Source organism: Phodopus roborovskii, unplaced genomic scaffold (genome assembly GCF_943737965.1).
Source record: "Phodopus roborovskii unplaced genomic scaffold, PHOROB, whole genome shotgun sequence".
NCBI lineage: Eukaryota > Metazoa > Chordata > Mammalia > Rodentia > Cricetidae > Phodopus > Phodopus roborovskii.
In genome coordinates this window covers 979,887-999,572 of record NW_026126446.1, presented here as the reverse complement: position 1 = coordinate 999,572, position 19,686 = coordinate 979,887, and the positions used below count along the sequence as shown (strand labels likewise).

General features: G+C 44.0%; 2 protein-coding genes across 2 annotated transcripts in view; one reads left to right on the top strand and one right to left on the bottom strand.

Moving 5' to 3' along the window:
* Window positions 1-739: 739 nt before the first annotated feature.
* The window catches only part of Ptbp3 (polypyrimidine tract binding protein 3), a 297,169-nt gene continuing 278,222 nt past the window's right edge, over window positions 740-19,686 (top strand). Inside the window, exon 1 of the mRNA XM_051187894.1 lies at window positions 740-747. The gene's annotated coding sequence lies outside the window, so the exon portion shown is untranslated. The remainder of the gene's footprint in view (window positions 748-19,686) is intronic.
* Window positions 18,032-19,686, bottom strand: part of Kiaa1958 (KIAA1958 ortholog) — a 120,623-nt gene continuing 118,968 nt past the window's right edge. Inside the window, exon 4 of the mRNA XM_051187881.1 lies at window positions 18,032-19,232. Coding sequence (XP_051043838.1) covers window positions 18,426-19,232 — 807 coding nt within the window. The 3' untranslated portion in view covers window positions 18,032-18,425. The remainder of the gene's footprint in view (window positions 19,233-19,686) is intronic.

The window sequence follows — 19,686 nt, the reverse complement described above, 5'->3', positions numbered from 1 at the left end:
TTGTAAGAGCAAATAAAGAATGAACGCGAACCATGAGGAGGGGGAGAACAGTCACTGTACTGAGTCTAACCATGTTGAGCATGCAAAGACAAATACCCAATAACTAGTGAATCTGGTGAGGAGACAGACACCTAAGGACATGAGCATGAAAGGACGCATGAAGGCTGTATCAGAATAGCATTTGAACTTAATTTACAAGATGAAATATCTTGAGACAGAAAAAAAAAAAAACATTCAAAGGAAAGAGACAGGAGGATGTTAGGTATGTAGGGGTCACCATGGAGCAACCAAAGTACAATTTAGCGGGAGCATAGATATCTATATTTTAGAAATGACTAAGTGGACTGGGAATACAGTTCATTGGTAGAGATTAGTATACATGAAGTTCTCGGTTCAATCCCCAGCACTAATATTCCCCAACTGAGCCTGTGTCTAGGATGGGTTCATGTTTCAGCATCTTGAATTCTGGGGTGAGCTACTTTGCTTGGTGCAAAGCTGGGAGCATTGAACATTTAGGGGCATAGTCAGGTAAAGAGATGGATAAACTTAGCCCTTATCAGCTCATGGAAAAGGTGAACTTGGGAGATACCAAAAGAACATGACCAATTCAGCTCACCTCCACTGATTTCTGCTGTCTTTCCCATCTCATTTTGTACCCTTTCCCCAAATTTAGCTCTCCATCTACCTAAATTCCCTTGAGGTTTCTTCTTTAGAACTGTCTCCAAGAACTTTGAAGGAAAAAGCCAGGTACTGTCAGAGGTATTGAATCAGTCTTCACACAGCTCATTAAGATCAGCGAATAGTCTTAGAATTTACTCAGTGCTATGTGCTCTTAACATCACATTGCTATTGGTCATATTTCCTTCTGTGGAAGCTTACTCAGCCAGTTTTTCAACTCCTATCACTATTACTGACATCTCCCCTCGTGGCTAGTCTCTAAAGTGAATCTCATTATGTATGTATGCATGCAAGGGGGCACACGAAAGAAACTGAAGACATGATTGCTCCATTACTGGGGGAAAAGTTTTTGTGAATAAGAGAGAAAATATCAAGAGGATCTGGCAGAGTCCAAAGCAGAGAGAAAGAGAAGTAGACTGGTCATGGCCAGTGCTGTCTGCAAGAGAGATGACAGCACAAGAGGGTATAGGGTGAACAAATCCCATGGCTCATAAGTAACAGAGGAGGGACTCCTGGAGATGGAAAACCATGTCACAAGTCCCTGAGGAGGGCTGGCTTCCATAGGGACTGCCAGAAACCCTATAGTCCCGTCTGAACTCATTCTAGATATGTGTACATCCTCAGATGTAGCAATGTATGTGCCACTGTTCTTATGAATAGGTGGGCTCTCTTTCCTGTCCTGCACCCAAGTGCTGGCCTTTTGACTTCTGACAAGCAGAACGGCAGAAGGCAGGATATCTGAGACGGCTTAAAGAGGATAGGTAGTTTCTGCTGTTGTTCTCTATTGAGAAGCCAGCCAACATGAGGCGTCTGACTCCCTATAGGAGGAGGAAGCCTACGCAAACTCCATGAAGAGTCTACATGGAGCACTGGCCTAGTTAGGTTTACTACTGCTATGACAAACACCATGACTAAAGTGACTAGGGGAGGAAAGGGTTTATTTATTTGGCTCATGCTTCCACATCTTAGTTCATCACTGAAGGAAGTCAGGACAGGAACTCAAACAGGAGGAACCCGGAGGCAGGAGCTGATGCAGAGGTCATGGAGGAGTGCTGCTTACTGGCTTGCTTTCCATGGCTTGCTCAATCTGCTTGCATATAGAACTAACCGGGGGATGGCACCACCCACAATGGGCTACGCCCTCCCCTATCAATCACTGATTAAGAAAATTCCCTTGATCTTATGGAGGCATTTTCTCAGTTGAAGTCCCTCCTTTCAGATAACTCTAGTTTGTGTAGACAAAACGAGACAGCCAGATAGTGAGTGACCATGAGTAGAGTCTTCGTGCACCTTCCTGATTGGCCCAGCCACCAACGGATGAGGTTAAGTGAGTAACCCTGCCTATATAAGTCACAGGGACCAGCACTGCCTGGATGAGCCCAGTCAGCCCACAGAACTGTAAGAAAACTAAAGTCTCATCATGTACACAGGCTTCAAGGTTTCACTTTTAATTTATGTACATACCGCAGAGCATGTGTGGAGGCCAGGGGCCAGCTTTGTGGGCTTGCTTCTCCATCCCTGTAGGTGTTGGGAATAGGTCTCCGGTCTTGCAGCACATGCCGTCTCACTGGCCCACTAGTTTAGGGAGTAGTTCATTATGCAGCAGAGGTACCTGAAACACCTTGTTCTGCAAACTCTCATACCTTATTTCACCATTTATTTCCACATGGAAATGTAGTGGGCACCCAGACTCATCACGTCCAAATGTGACTGCAGGCGTCTCCTTCCCAGCACCCCTGCCCCAGGTTCTCCACGTCAAGGACTAGTCACTGCAGGATTTTTTCTTACATTTATGTCCTCTTTCAATCTGGTCGTGTCTAGCCTCCAGGTATATCAGGAACGTCATGAATTCTTACCCTCTCAAGCCACCATCATAAATTACCTAGTCTACTGCAGCAGCCTTATGCCTGCCATTTCTTCCATGTTTCCGCCCTGTATTCCATCTTCCTCCCAGTGGAGAATGTAAAGCCATTAGATATAAGTAAAGCATAGCCGGGCATGGTGGCACACACCTTTAATCCCAGCATTCAGGAGGAAGAAGCAGGCAGATCTCTGGACCTCCAGAGCTACCTAGTGAGACCCTGTCTCAAATAAACAAGGAAACAAGTAGAGTATGCTGGCATAAGTCTTTAATCCCAGGACTCTGGAGGCCCAGGCAGGTGGATCTTTGAGTTTGAGGCAGTCTGGTCTACAGAACGAGCTCCAGGACAGTCAGAGCTATGTCATAGAGACACCCTGTCTCAAAAACCCAAAACTAAATATTAAAACTAAATAAAAGTATGTAAAACACCTTAAAATTGTTTGATACTGCTGATTATTCCACTATAAAGTACTACTGTGGTAGGATGAGTGCAATTAAAAAACAAAATATACAGAAAATAACAAGGCATGGATGGAAAGGATGTGGAAAAATGAAAGCATTCTGCATTCTGCTGGAGAAGAAAGCCCTACAGCCACAAGACCTTCCTGTCAGGGCGTGTTATCCCTGTATTAGCATTATGCACCTCAGCCAACCCTGAGGGACTGAGAAGATAGGCCCAAGTAATTTCCTGGGCTTCACAGAAAAACCGAAGTCCAGAAGTGTTTAGATAATTCAGGTCTGTATGCTGAGCTGTGGGAGTGGGTAAGACTGTCCTAAACTGGTGTGTATAAGGTTGACTCTAAGATGCCTGGCAGAGAATCTAGAGATGCAGCAGAAAAACCAGAAGAGCATTGTTTTAGTCACTGTTCTGTGGCTGTAAGGAGACACCATGACCACAGCAACTCTTTTTTTGTTGTTTGTTTTTTGTTTTTGTTTTTGTTTTGTTTTGTTTTCCTAAACAGGGCTTCTGTGTATTGCTTTGGAGCCTGTTCTGGAACTTGTGTAGTAGGTCAGCCTGGCTTCGAACTCACAGATCCACCTACCTCTACCTCCAAGGGCTGGGATTAAAGGCATGCACCACAAATGCCTGGCAGACCACAGCAACTCTTATAAAGGAAAATATTCTTTTGAAGGGCACATGGGGCAGTCAAAGGTGGCACCAAGGGGAAGTCAGAAGGGTAAGTCTTGAGATGTTTACAAAAAAGGGGATTGATTGCCAAGATTGAACCAAATGAGGTCACGGCATGAATAACTTGTGTTCACTAGGTAGAGCATAGGACACCTAGGTGCTTGACAGGTTGACCTTTAAAACCATTGGCTGGCTGTTTTCCCACCCTGCAGCTTTTTGCTTTAGAAGATGCTTGCTATGGTGCAATAAATGAGTTCCTGCTTGACTAGACTCCCCACTGAGATTGTCTCTAGGATCCTGGGAGGCTGGGCCCAGCTCAGCCTTTCATGGGTGGGCTAAGACCCTGCATTCTTTAAAGATATATTTTATTTTATGTATATGAATATTTTGCCTAAATGCATATATATATATGTGTGTGTGTACATATATATATATATATATATATATATATATATATATGCGCATCACATGCATGCCTGGTGCCATGGATTCCCTGGAACTGGAGTTAAAGTTGTAAGCTGCCACGTGGGTGCTGGGAATTAAATCTGGATCCTCTAGAGGAGCAGCCAGTGCTCCTAACCACTGAGCCATTTCTCCAGCCTCAAAAGAGGGCTGGCTTACAGGTTCCGAGGTTTAGTCTATTATTGTCATGGTGGGAAGCATGGTGGCATGCAGACCGATGTGGCACTAGAGGGAAGCTGAGAGTTCTACATCTGGATCTGCAGGCAGCAGGAAGAGACAGTAACATGGGGCCTAGTTTGAGCATCTGAAACCTCAAAACCCTCCCCGACTGACACACTTCCTCCAACAAGGCCACACCTCCTTTCAAACAGTGCTGCTCTCTGGTGACCAAGTATTCAAATCTATGAGCTTATGGGACCGTTCTCATTCAAACCATAACAAGCATTTTCAGAGGGGAAAGAGGGGAAGCATGTCAATCTATTGTGTGCTACTAAAGAGGATATAAATGGGCAAAAGTTGAAACCTTACATACATATATTTAATATAGAATACTGCATTTGTGTAACCACAGCTAACATAATATCTTATCTAGATAGTTAACTACATACCAGGCATTGTTGTATGGATTATATATAACTAGATAACCTAGTATAATATGTATAACATATATCTTAATCCTCACATTCCTGTAAGGTAAGATGTGTGATGGTTCCCTCATTTTAAAGATGAAGAAAATGGAGCTGGAGAGGCTGCTTAATAGTTAAAAGCACTTGCTATTTTTGTGGGGAACCTAAGCTCAATTCCCACTACTCACAAGGCAGATCACAGATGTCTGTAACTCCAGTTCTAAGGGATCCAAAGTCCTATTCTGAATGCCAGCAGCACTAGGAACTCATGTAGTACACATAATATAGACATGCAGGCAAAACAATCATATGTACAAATATATCAAAAGAGAAAGGAAAGAGAGAAAGAAAGAAAGAAAGAAAGGAAAAAAATTAAAGCACAGAAAGGCCAGACACTTTGCTTGTTCAGGATTATAGAACTAGGAAGAAGCAGAATTGGAATTTGAACCTGAGTATCAAATAGAAATTAATCAGAGGATGCTTTTCTTTTTGTTCAAAGCATTTGCTTTTTTAAAAAAAACTTTAATATAAACTCAAGATTTATTTATCTGTTTATTTGAGACAGAGTCTCTGTAGCTCTGTCTAGCCTGGAACTTGTGGCCTTGAACTCACAGAGATCTGCCTACTTCTACTTCCCAAGTTCTGACATTAAAGGCAGGCGCTACCAGGCCTGGTACTAAACTCAAGCTTTAAAACAAGGAGTCAATGTAAATTTAAAGCATCAAATAAATAGTAGAATAAGCAAACTTGTTATAACAAAAATTGTGAAAGTGGCATGCGATGCTGCACTGAGAAAAATGAGAGATATCTTTGCACGTTCTGCCCATGTACAGATGCAGTCAGTAAATACAAAGGACAATGTCAAGATCACACTTTTCCCTGCCTGAGGGCTCAAACTACATCCTTTCAATTCTGGGCTGTTATCCAAGGGACAGACAGTCATTAACAAAGCACAAACACAGGATTTCTAGAAACTGTCAGAGTGCATTTGTTACTGGTATATTAGCTTCTCCAATGCTGTCAAAAAAAAAAAAAAAAAAAAAAAAAAAAAAAACTGACTGGCTTCTTTAAGTCTGGCCCAACTCTTAAAGATGATTACCACAGCTAAGCATGTTAGAAACGTGCTAAATTGCTTCCTTGATTGCATGCTGAGCATTTTAGCAGCTGAGTGTGCTGTAAATACTCCAGCAGGAAATTTTGTTTCTCATCTTTATTTCTTTGGGATCCCATGAGAAATAGGAGGATCTGGTTTATTGTTGAAATGCATCTTGTTTAACGTCTTTCACATCTGTCCCCGGTGTCGCACCAGCATAAATGGTGGTGAAAATGCCTCTAAGAAGAGGAAGGAATCAGACTCCAAAGGACAAGAAGGAGAAAAATGGGAAATATACTGGAGAGGGAAAACGGGGTCACATACCTGAAAGAAAGCCCACACACTGGTCAGGAGAGACCCTGGGCACTAGGAGGAGGGATCCTAGATGAGCATGGGTGGGCAGCAGGCACCCAGGACCAGAATGCAGGTACCATGTCTGGTCGGTGCTCTCAGGGAGGGAACCTTCTACAGCAGCACCTCCTCAGCCACGTGCACTCTTTAGTCCTCCTGCCTCATCTTGTCAATCAGCAGGCGACACTGGCATGTGTAATGTGACACACATCTGTATATCACAAGCTATTCAATAACCCACAGACCTATATTAAAGGGGCCAGGTTAGGGGGTACAAACAGGGTTATCCACAGGGACAGCTTTCTATCTATCTATCTATCTATCTATCTATCTATCTATCTATCTACCTATCTATCTACCTATCTCTCTTTCTATCTATCTCCCTTCCTCCCTCGCTCCCTTCCTTTCTTTCTTTTTACTTGTCAATCCCAGTTCCAGAACCCTCCCTTCTTCCCCTGGCTCCCCCAACCAACCCCCATCCTATCCCCTTTCTGATCCCTAGGGAGGGTGAGGTCTTCCATGGTAAGTCTTCAAAGTCTGTCATATCATTTGGAGCAGGGCCTAGGCCCTCCCCCATGTGTCTAGACTGAGGGAGTATCCCTCTATGTGGAATGCACTCCCAAAGTCCATTCCTATACTAGGGATAAATAGTGATCCACTACCAGAGGCCCATAGACTGCTACTCCTCCTAACTAACACCACATTCAGGGAATCTGGGTCAGTCCTATGCTGGTTTCCCAGCTATCAGGCTGGGGTCTATGGGCTTCCCCTTGTTCAGGTCAGCAGTTTCTGTAGGTTTCTCCAGTTTGGTCTTGACCCCTTTGCTCATCACTCCTCCCTCTCTGCAACTGGATTCCAGGAGTTTGGCTAAGTGTTTAGCTGTGGGTGTCTGCTTCTGCTTCCATCAGCTATTAGATGAAGGCTCTAGCATGGCATTTAAGGTAGTCATCAATCTCATTATCGTGGAAGGGCATTTAAGGTAGCCTCTCCAGTATTGGTTAGATTGTTAGTTGGGCTCATCCTTGTAAATCTCTGGACATTTCCCTAGTGCCAGATTTCTCTTTAAACTCCCTCTATTATGGTATCTCTTTTCTTGCTTTCCTCTATTCTTCCCCGGACTCAATCTCCCTGCTCCTTCATGCCCACCTCTCCCCTTCTCTTCCTCCTAACTCCCTCTCCCCTCCCTCCATGCTCCCAATTTGCTTGGGAGATCTTGTCCCTTTCCCCTTCTCCAGGGGACAATGTATGTCTCTCTTAGGGTCCTCCTAAGAGACCTAGCTTTTCTGGTAGAGTGGATTGTTGGCTGCTGATCCTTTGCTCTATGTTTAAAATCCATATATGAGTGAGTACATACCATGTTTGTCTTTTTGTGACTGGGTTACCTCACTCAGGATGGTTTCTTCTAGTTCCATCCATTTGCCTTCGAATGTCAAGATTCCGCCACTCCCCACCGCCCCACCCCCACCCCTGAGTATTACTCCATTGTGGAAATGTACCACATTTTCTCCATCCATTCTTCAGTTGATGGGTATTTAGGTTGCTTGCGAGGGAACAGCTTTCTTCACTGCATGTTTCCATCACAATATAGCCCATCACACTCACCCAAAGCTCTGCTCCGGTTCCCATCCACGTCATTAACAGCGCGGTCCCCATGTCTCTGCAGGCCCCTTCTTTCAGCTGAGGATATTCACCTCTGAGGCTGTACCATCTCTACAACAGTCTTTTGGAGTTCTCTGTGTGTTTGTTTGTATCTGTTCTTGCTTATTTCATCTTACAACTCCCAGGTCATACTCCATCCTGGAGGGAGGCCAGGGAGGGAACTCATCCCAGGGCATGAGACAAGAACCAAGGCAGAAGCCATGGGACAGGTTTTCATTCGCACTCTCATGGGATTCTGTTGGCTAGTTTTGTGTCAGACTGACCCAAGCCAGATTCATCTGGGCAAGGGGAATCTCAACAAAGAAAATGCTCCCACTAGACCAACCTGTGGGCAAGCCTGTGCTGCATCTTCGATTGATGATTGACACTGGAGGGCCCAGCTCACTGCATGGTGCTAGCTCTGGGCTGCTGGTCCCAGGTATATAAAAAACAGGCTGAGCAAGCCACGCAAGCCAGTAAGCAGTGTTCCCTGGCCCCTGCTTCCAGGTTGCTGCCTATGATGGCTATTCTTGGTTGTCAACCTGACTACATATCAGAAATGGAGGCACACTTGAGAGAGATTTTTCGCTTGGTTTGAAGTGGGTGAATCCACTTCTAGTCTGGACCTTTGAGGCAGGAAGACACACAGCTTTGATCCAGATCTTGACGACACACCTTGAATCTGGACCACACCTGCTGGCTGCCTACATAAGGGTAATGGAAGGGGGAAGGTTTTCCATTCAGTTCTTCACCTGCCTCCCTCACCTTGCCAACACATCCATCCCTTCGCTGGCATTGGCGCCTGCTCTTTCAGGATTCCAGCATGCATAGAAGACCAGCTGAGACATCCAGCCTTGCAGACCGAGCGAACCATTATTGGATTAGCTGGACTGCAGCCTGTAAGTCATTCCAATAAATTCCCTTCTATATAGAGAGATTCATTCCATAAATTCTGTGACTCCAGAGAAACTTGCCTAACACGCTGCTCTAATCTCCCTTCATGATGAACTATATTATAACTCTCAGATGAAAATACTCTTTCTTCCCCCAACTACTTTTTTACCACAGTAACATGACATTTACCACAGCAACAGAAACCTAACTAAGATACCAAAATCTATTCTGCTGGAAACACTTTTTAAAATTTTGTTTCTTAGAAATGAGTTTAGCTGTATAATATAGAGAACAATAGATTTCCACTTGGAAGTTCTGAGGACTAAATATCTCCACAGTAACAAAACTGGATGAGCTGAAAACATTAATTAAACATTAACTAAAGTCATGAACACAGTGGCCAGTATTTGATTGTGAGACCTTTCCATGGGACTCAAGTCTGCAAAATTTTAAGAGGACCAGAGGAGGAGGCAGCTGTAACAACTACTCCCACAGCACAAGCTCAGGAGCATCATATGTGGGCAAGGATCCACTCCTCCTGTGCCCATATTGCGAAACACCACTCACAGGAATATGATGGGGATGTAAAAATACTCAAGCTGCATATCATGCTTAAGAAAACAGGCATAAAATATACATTAATTTTTTATTTTTTTTAAATCTGGGTTAAATAGTAAAGCTGCATATACATGAATAAAACCAATCAACACCTTAAAACAAACATACAAACCCCAAACATTGCAAATTGTTAACAAACTCTATTAGACCATCAACTAGAGGGTCGGAGGACTACACAAATAAGAAAACCCCATCCAATCCTGACACTGACAGAAAATGGATGCACATGTGTGTTCCCAAAGCATGGCCACCAGGGGAGAAAAAGTTGGAAAGGGTATAATAAAATCAGTCATTAGTAAATGAACAGCAGTCAGAAAGACCTTTCTAGTGTGTTTAAAAACACCCAGGAGAATAAAGAACATTACAAATGCATTTTTGTCACAAAACAAAACCTGTTGCACAGAAAACATTCACATTTTAAGTAAAGACAAATTACTTATCTAAGCGGTAAAGTCAGACAGACTCGTCAATCACAACTAAGCAAGAGAACCCTGGGAAGCTTATACCACGTTTCCACCCAGAAGCAGCTCTGTCAGTCCCCAGCCCTGGGGATAGATTTTGCACTATATCAGAATGAAGAACTAAGTAAGCACAAAGAAATTCGTGAACTCCTGTATTGCTAATTTAAAATAAACATCTGGGGTTCACTGGCCTGACAGCTAGGAGCGCACTCAGCTTCAGGAGCTGAGCCAGGAGGCTGATGACACACTCCACTCCTGTTTTCAAGTGTGTCCAGGGCAAGCACACAAAACAAGAGAACCCAGTTTTAGTGCCAACATTGATATTGTAGGACCTAGAAGTAATTTGTTTTCACTGTTTTTATTCTCTTACTGTGCTTTCCCTGCCACCAAGCTGGGTATCAAAACTGGGGCCTGGCTGGGCATGGTGGCACATTCATTTAACCCCAGCACCGAGGGAGACAGGGATGGGTGAATTTTTATGAGTTTGAAGCCAGTCTGGTCTGCACAATGAGTTCCAGGCCAATCAAGGCTATATACTGAGACCCTGTATCAAACATCAAAAAGCAAAAACAACAAGCAAACAAAACGTTGTTTTTTAAAGGTATGAGCGCTCTGTCTGCATGTAACCTTGCAGGCCAGAAGAGGGTATCAGATCCCAATACAGATGGCCATGAGCCACCATGTGTTTGCTGGAAATTGAACTCAGGACCTTGGGAAAAGCAGTCAGTGCTCTTAACCTCTGAGCCATCTCTCCCAGCTTTTTAAGCGTTTATTTTATGGTTGTTCTGTGTGCATGCCTAGTACCTTCGGAAGCCAGAAGAGAGCATTGGATTCCTCTGGAACTGGAGTCACAGACAGTCGTGAGCTGTTATGTGGGTGTTGGGAACTGAACTTAGGTCCTCTGCAAGAGCTGTTAGTGCTCTTAACCTATGAGCCATCTCTCCAGCTCCCCTCCTACATCTAATTTTAAAAGAGACATATGTCCATTCTGTAACTGTCTAATTTTGTGCCTGTTGTTACTGCCTTGGGGAGGGTAAAGCAGTACACGTGATATACACAGTCCAGGCTCTGTGACCCCAGAACAGAACAAGTGGCCACTTAAAAGCCATGGGCTCTTCTGCCAGAGAGTTGAGTTGTTGGAAAAGTCTAAAATAATTCAGAGTTGTAAGAGTAGTATCTGAGTTTTCTATTATTTCAGTAATAAAATGGAAAGAACCAGTGCATAGCACTACATTTACTCTTGGATACATCTTATGTTAACTTAGCACATTTGAGAGAGGACTCTGGGCATTTGTAGATGCATGGCTTCTAGCTTTACTATCTATTTCAAAGCACATACTCTTTCCTCTAGTGGATAATGACCCAATGTTTATTATTCCAGAGATAATTAGAGAATGGTGCATTGTAGGCTGTGGGAAGCTGGTATTTTCTTGGACTTTATCATAACTAAAATATTTTAGATATTAAAATGTAAAATTCTAACAGTACACTCTTTCTCTTCAAAATTCCTCACTGTTTCCTAGCACTTGGTGCTGTAGAGAGGCCGAAGCCAGCTGCTCTTCTCTCTTCTTATAGATGGCTTTCTGATGGGATGTCTGAAGGGTTCCAATTTACAAGTGTTAGCCACACGGTGTGTGTGTGTGTGTGTGTGTGTGTGTGTGTGTGTGTGTGTGTGTGTGAAGCTGGAATACACTGAGCCTCTTCAAACTTTTTAAACACAGACACTTGCTCACGAAAGAGCTTGTTTCTTGGTAGTCTTTCTGTGAAAGCAAACTCTAGCTATTGTCATTTCCCATTCCAATTATCTTCATTAGAACCTTTTTAAACAGAGAAAGCTCTCCTGTCCCTCACACAACTGACATTTTTAAGTTTCAGTATTATTCTCTTCTTCCAGTACAGGTTTCAGTCTACTCCTGTTTTAATCTTCCTTAAAGTCCTTCTTTCTGATTCATTTCCTTTCCCATCCCATTCCGCTGCCTTTTCTCTCCCAGCCCTTTAAGGTAACAGTATCACACAGAAGCAGACCACGCTTTTACAGCTGTGACATAGAGAACCCTAAAATTTCCATGTTTCCTACATACAGCAAGCACTTCAATGTCAAGAGTGCTGCTGGCCAGATATGGGAACACCTGGAATCTGAGGCAGGAGGACTATGAGTTCAAGCCAGTGACCACATGACATCCTGTGTCCCTGCCCCCTCCCCCAAAATGCTTTGCAAGTTGTCCATTTCCTTTGAGCACATTCTCATGGAATTTGCTATTTCCAACCTTAACTGATTCTTTTTTCTCTGACCCCACACTTGTCAAGTTTCCTCCTCAATGAAACCCTGGGTCCATGGTAAGCTCAGATGTGTGTGCCCCGCTTTCTGGATCTGGGAATCAACACCACACAAGAAGCCATAACATTTGCATTCCCTGCTATCCAGCCTGGACTGTTTCTGCCTTCACCTGAAGGCTTTATTCTAGGAGCGGTCTCACTGTCCCCTCTGCTTTCTAGTCATTGTAGCCCTACAATTTGAGGTCTTGGACTTGATGAGGATGTGTATTGGGAAGAGGGTGAGATCTAGAACCCACCCTTCATGGTGCAGCATCAGGTTACCATGACTGCTCGGCATCTCCGGCCTGGGAGCCTTCTCTTGAGCATGGAGGTGGGGACCGCTTAGCAAGGCCAGGACCTGAGTGCCAGTCTGCCTGCCACGCCTCATAAGCAGGGTTGACTCCATCTAGACTCTACAATTGAGATGTGGTCTTGTGGTCTTCAGGAGTCTTTAAAAATAACTTTATCTGTGTGTCTGCCTGCACGTACGCTTGTACACCATGTTCATGCCCAATACTTGTTCAGGCCAGAGAAGGGCATTGAATACTCTGGAACTAGTCAGACAGTTGTGAGCCGCCATAAGGGCGCTAAGACTCAAACCCAGGTCTCTAGAAGAGCAGCCAGTAATCTTAATCACAGAGCCAGCTCTCCAGCCCTTATGAATCTTTTCTGCTAGCCAGGTATCCTGCCATATACTGGGCTATTAATTTTTAAATCCCAGTCTACCCAGATATGCTATGGAGGACCAAATTCACTAGATTCCCAGGCCTGGTTCTGCAACCTGCCGCTGGCTGGCCCTGGATGGTTAGTTCTTAAATATTTTGTTGTTGTTGTTGCTTGTTTTCTTCCGACAGGTTCTTAATAGCCTAGTCTAGCTTATGTAGCCAAGAATGACAAACCCTTGATTGTTCTGCCAGCAGCTCCCAACTGCTGGGAGCTCCAGTGTGTGTCACCAGTGTCTCAGTGGACTTCAGTGAGCCCCGGTGAACTGAGCACTGGATTTGCATCAGAACACTTGATACTGGTTTACTTCTCAAACTTATGAGCTCTATAAGAATTTGGGAAGTTACTTTATCTGAGTCTTGGTTTCTTAACAACAAAAATGGGAATAATTAGATGTACTTTACAAAAACGACTGTAAATGTTAACAGAGAATGAGGGATCCCTAGGGGAGGCTCTACTACAATGGTGGTCAGACTGGAGTGTTCAGCAGTAAGTAGCTGCACATGAAACAGCCCTGGACTCACAATGAAGCTTATGAGCTCTGTTCCCTTCCTGTGGAGGGAGAATCCGTGTAGTCAGTGTGAGTGATGATGGAAACTGCTATGCACTTACCAACACATTAGACATTCTCTTGGAAAGGGGGTCTTAAGATTAATATACTTAATATAAAATAACACTTAAGTGTTTCCTGAAATGGTTAACTTCACCATAGGCAGCATTAGATAAATAATGAAGAACTTTGGTTGGATGCAACAATGTGATTCTGGTCAACAACATGAAGAAAGTCTCTCCGACCACAAAAGCCGGAAGTGCTAAAACTCCTATAGATAACAGTAAAACTTGGCTTGAAGGCTGGGCAGCTTCCTTGGGAGGACTTTAAGAAATCCTGTGATGTCACATGTAGGAGCTTCCAAGGGTATTCATTTCAGGATCATACTACTTGCTCTCTCAGAGAGGACGGTGCGGCTGTAGTCGCCAGCATTCCACCTCACTTCGTGTTTTATCTGTCTGTCTGTCTGTTCATTCATTCATTCAGGTCAGGCTGTTGCTGTGTATCCCAGGCTAGCCTTGAACTTGCAATCCTCTCAGCTAAGATTCCCAGCGCTGAGGTTACAGGTGTGTAAAACTGTGTTTATCTTACATTGATTCATCCACCTGGAAGAAATTCAACAAAGACCTTAGGAATAGTGCTTAAACAACAGAATGCGTTTCTTTTGACAGAGAGAATTAAATTTTTGTTTAAAAGTGAAATTAAAGTGTCCCCAAATCGGAAATTTTGACTATGTTTTGTTCACAGCTGTCTTAGCTCCAAAGCAAGTACAGTGGTAATTCAGACTAAAGTGGAGCTCGTCTAAGGCGAGCCAGGTTCTGTGAGGTCTTACTGTGTGGATTCATTCATGCCCAAGTCACTGGCTCCAAGTTCACTGAGTTCAACTTTCTTTCTTTTTTTTCCAATCTCTGTCTCACAAGAGCAATAAAGTGATAAGTAACTATAAGGATGATCTTTAACCATTTTGTGCACTTAAATGGTAACAATATGGTCACTGTTAGCTTAACCTGACAAAAAATAGCATTCTGTTGTCTAGAGGTAAAATTTTAGAAGTTCTGAAACTTGAAAGTTTAAGAAAAACATTATTCCCAAGAAGACATGCTAGTGTACTGAGAAATGTTAGATTAGCCGTGTGGCCTGTTAACTGGTGATGAGACAGCCCACTATGGTGCCAGCAGAAGCTGCCCGAGTGACTGGTGAAGAGATGCCCCAGGATCTGTCAGGGCATTTCATGTCTACATAAACACCCTCTTGTTCAGATCCTCTTAATGGCTGTGTCTAAGAACACGCTGAAATGCTTGATGCTTTTAGTAGGACTGAACTAATGTAAAAAAGTAACAGAATTTCATTTACGAGTCTTAACTGACTAATCAGAATAAAATCCAAGGAAAGGGGACTGGGCCACATGACCAAAGAGACCATTTCTTTCACAGCTTTGGTTGCACACAGTATTTGTTTGAAACACTGAAAATAATGCAGGTACTATCAGTAAAGCCTCTGGAGACTCCTGGTTTTCCTTTTTTTTTTTTTCTTTTCTTTTCTTTTTTGCTTGTGTCTGAGGTATTAGGCTTGGTTGTGCTGGAGGTAGACTTCATAGGCTTAGAAGTGTTCGTTTGACCAGATGATCAGGTTTGGTTTCCTCTTCAAGTTTAAAAATGTAGGGAATGTAGGGAAGAGAATCTCCACAATGAAGAAAATGAGTGATACCAGGTTACTAAAAGTTTTAACAACAACAACAACAATCCACTGCTTGCCTAAGGTACAGTTGTACTTTAAACTCTTCATGTCCAACTGGATCTCCATAATCAGGATGACAACCTATTACCAGGCAAGCAATTCCCCGGAGAGGTCTGTAGGCTCTGGGGAGGTAACAGTACAACTCATTCTGTTTGTTTCCGTGTGTGGGTGTTTTACCTGTATGGATGCCTGTGCAGTGTTCATGGGGGCCAAAGAGGGTGTCACATCTCCAAGGAGTGGATTTTACAGATGTTGTGGGTGTCAGGAATCAAACCCAAGTCCTCTGGAAGAGCAGCCAGTGCTCTCAATGGCTGAACCCTCTCTAGCCCTCTAATTAATTTTAAGTTTTTCAGGACAGGGTCTCATTCTGAAGCCCAAAACGGCTGTGATAGGCCAGATTGGCCCAGAAATCATGGCAATCTTCTTGCCTCAGTCTCCTGAGTGCTAACACTGCAGGTGTGAGCCACCATACCTACCTCAGCTTCCTTTATAGCAAAAGGTGTTATGGCATGACCTCCTCCAAGGCTTCCAGGGATCCTTTCAGAACCCAGATGACAACTTCCCCTTATGCAGGGTCCAGGGGCAACTTGCATTGGGAAGAACTATAAAGAATTTAGTGCTGGGAACGGAGCCCAAGCCCTTGCACATGCTGAGCAAGCATTCTGTTGCTGAGCTATGCTCCAGCTCAGACGGAAAGTTCTGGGTAACCACCCAGCTCTGGTGCACAGAGACTCAAAGGCAAGTTGGAAAAGTGCTTGTAACTTGCCCTATCCCTTCTGGAATTCACCTTTCTCCTGCTTAAGCCAAAAGCTGATTATGTCTCCCGTGGAGATGACAAATAACTGCCTGGGAAGAGAACAACTCCTTCATTTGAACTCCAGCTCTTGGCCTTCCTCTAGAGCATAGACATCTGGGCAGATGGCTACACTGCCAGGCCAGTGGGCTCACCCAACTTTACCACACGTTGATTTAAAGTGTATTTCACATAGACATATCTGCACAAGTACATAGTAAAGTTGTACATGGCGTATGGCAGCCCTTGATGCAAGTGTGCTCTTCCTCGCTCCCATGACCCGAGGGGGTGTAACTTAGAAGAATTCTCATGTCATCAGGTGACCCCTGAGGTTTTAGTATAACTGTTCACTTCAGAATTCTGAGAACTTACAATGCATCAAACCAGTGACAGGCAGTGAGCTGTGGCAGGGATGCTTATTCAAAGGCTGCATGGTCCCAGTTAACAGGAATATTGCACAGTCCCAGTTAACAGGAATATTGACGACACACGGTCATATTGCTACTGTTGGAAATGTTAAAATTGGAAAGATCCAAGTATAGCTAAAGACAATATTTTGAACCTATTTCAAATGAAAAATGAAGGTGTTAGTAATGAAGCTGCTGGCTCTGCAACTTGGCCATACAAGTCATGTCTCCATCTTACATACAGAACTGACAAGATATGACTGCTTGCTTCCCACAAACAAATGACCTTTGGATGTTTAGCAAAAAGCAGACTGACCTAACATTTTGTGACTATCTCATCTTCTTTTTCTCCCCCTTCCCCCCAATTCAGGGTTTCTCTGTGTAGTCCAGGCACCACCATTGTAGACCATGCTGGCAGAGATCCACCTGCCTCTGCCTCCCAAGTGCTAGGATTATTAAAGGTGTGGGCCACCACACCTGGCTTGTCTATCTCTTCTAAACTAAAACCCTAAAATCACGATTGGAAGCCACTACGGACCAATACACGGGGCTAAGTCAAACACTGATTATTAGTTTTGTGTTATTTACACATTGAGGGAGCTACTGAAACTCACCACCCAGGGAAGGTTGCCTAGTGAACGGAACTATAACCATGCGTGTACTCATAGAAAAAAAAAAACGTGAGTCCTTAAGGCAGCATTGGTTGAGTCTTCTCTGGTAAAGTGTCACATACTTCAGTGATCAATGAGTGACTTTAAAATGACGACTTTAGGTAAGCATTAAAACAGTGCTTTGAAAAAGATGACTAATTTAAGGACTCGTGCAGTGTGAACCTGCACGGGGGTTTTAATTTGGGATCAGAAAGCATACACGAGAACATAATGGTATAAATGAAAGCAGTCTTCCCTTGAATAGAAAGTAGAGTAAAAACTACTACTAATAATTAGCACTCTTTGGGCTCCTTTTTAAACACTTGTTTTCAGGGTAGTTACTAGAAAATTCTGCTGGTTTAAACAGCACATGGTCAGGCTGAGTTTTACCAATGTGAAATGATTTGACAATGCATGACTCGGTCACCATGTCCTCGCTGCTGGCTTGCTTACCTGGCAGGCTGCCTAAATCGGTGTCCCTAGCACCAGTGCCAGCCAGCCCACAGAAGAGTTCCAGGATCCTTAATAGATGGGGAATTTGTTTTCTTTGAGGCTTACTTTGTTGATTTTCCTAGTTAAGCATGAGCATTACTGATAGCCTTACATGTCCAGGGACTCTTGCCAACATGACAACTGCATGATATGAAAAACCTATTAGAACAAAACCAAACAAAGTCCAAACAGCAAGTGCACTCACAGTGTGGAGAACTCAGACAGACACAGGCACTTCTAGTCCAGGGTTTCACATCTGGGTCACAGGTGGCTTTCCCAGTCCCCGGTCACTACTGCAAACCCTCACGGTGCAGACCACTGAGTCCATTGCACGTGGTGTCTCAACACCCTTTCAGAGTATTGACCTTTGTTTCACCAAACTGTCTCTATCATCAGCACAGTGGGGATGTTTCTTTTATCTCGGTCAGCAGCCCCACTGCCCTGGCAGAGTACCCACCAACAAAACATAAAGGGTGTTTGTTGAGTGCAATTTTTCTCTAAAGACTGCCTCTCTTGCTCTAGGCCCCTATGTAAAAGAACCCCCCCAAATGTATATAATTCTATACCATTCTAAAGCTACTGGGCTACTGGGCTATTTTAAAAGTAACTACTTAAAACATTTCTTATTCTTTTTTCCCCCAAGAAAACCTGTGCTAAAAAGGCACTAGATAGATAAAATGAATTTCTTCATTCTTGTATATAGTAATTATATATTGTGTTAGATTCTAAGATTTAACAAGGTGTCACACATTTAGATAAAACATCCAAATTATTCAGTCATCTACTTTATGTAAAAGTGAATTTCAAGTCTGAGGAATGGCCTGCTGCAGTACTGGAGGCCAGCTGGATCACGGGATGAAGATGTCATTCTCTGCCGCCTCAGAGCCGGCTTGCTGATGGCTCTGGCCAGGTGAGCAAGCAGGACAGTGGCCTGGCCTTGTAGGGTTCACTGGCAGCAGCTATGGGAGCTAAGTCGCCTGGAGACCTGAGTGAATGAGACGAAGGTAAAGTTCTCACAGTTGTCCAGCTTGACCTTTCTGGCTAAATTTGGGACAATTCCCCGGAGGGACCGCAGCCCCATCCTCTGCTCTTCATACCACACACTGCCCATGTCTGTGGCCTCCTTCCTAGCTGTAAGGTAGAAGGGAGACTTGGCATCCATTTGGGTAGGTGGCCGGTGGATGTACATGTACTTGTAGAGGAGGCAGTAAGGGCACTGTTTGTGTCCCCTGGAATGCTCATGGTAGATTTTCCCATGACACACTCTGGCGGAACCACTGCGGCTCTCTCGCTTGACACTGTCTGTCCGGGCAAAGTAGGGCTGGTTTTGTGGGTCTTTGAGCAACTCGATGTCACCATACATGAGATCTGCATGCTCCTGCAGCGTCCGCATATTCAGATACTGGCTGTTGTACTTGACCACTGTGGACAGGAGAGTAATAGGGCTGTCGTCCCCTAGACAGCCTGCCTGCCACATCTCCTCCTCGTCAGAAAGGGAGAAGTAGACAATATTGCGAGAACGGGCACCCGACATCCCTGCTTTACTCAGAACCCACAGCTTCTCCTTGAGCTTCTTGGTGGAAGAGCTGAAGGTGCTGCTGGTGATGGAGAAACCCACACCCGCGTTCTTCAGGATGCGGTCCAGGCCACGACGAATGGCATGAAGTGAGGTAGCCAGGAAGTCTGAGCCATCACTCTTCTTGACAGTGACATAAAAGTTCTCAAGCAGCTCATTCAACTTCACTGCAGGGATCTCAAATGAGACAAATGAGGACCGAGGTTAGACATTTGAGGACACCCACACAGCTGACCCTCTTCTCCCAATCCTCACTAGGGGCTGTACTAGGGAGAGGACAGTTTCCTGATCCTAGAGGATTGAACTTTTCACACAACATAGGAGAAGAGCAGTGAATTTCAAACTGGATGAACTATGTTTCATATTTGGATTCTTTAAAATTCAACATTTCAGTCTAGAAAATAGGGCACACTGGTGGCCACCTTCTCAAAGTAATGCTTACAGGAGATATGGACCATGAGTTTCCAAGGGTTTATAAGCAGCAATGGATACACACCCCCTTATAAACATGTGTCTACAAATACATACAGATTACTATTAGGACTGGCTTTTGTAATTCCTCTTTGGATGATACTTTCTTCCTTTTGTTTGCAAACCACCACTCATTTCCTTCTCATTCTCCTTCAATAAA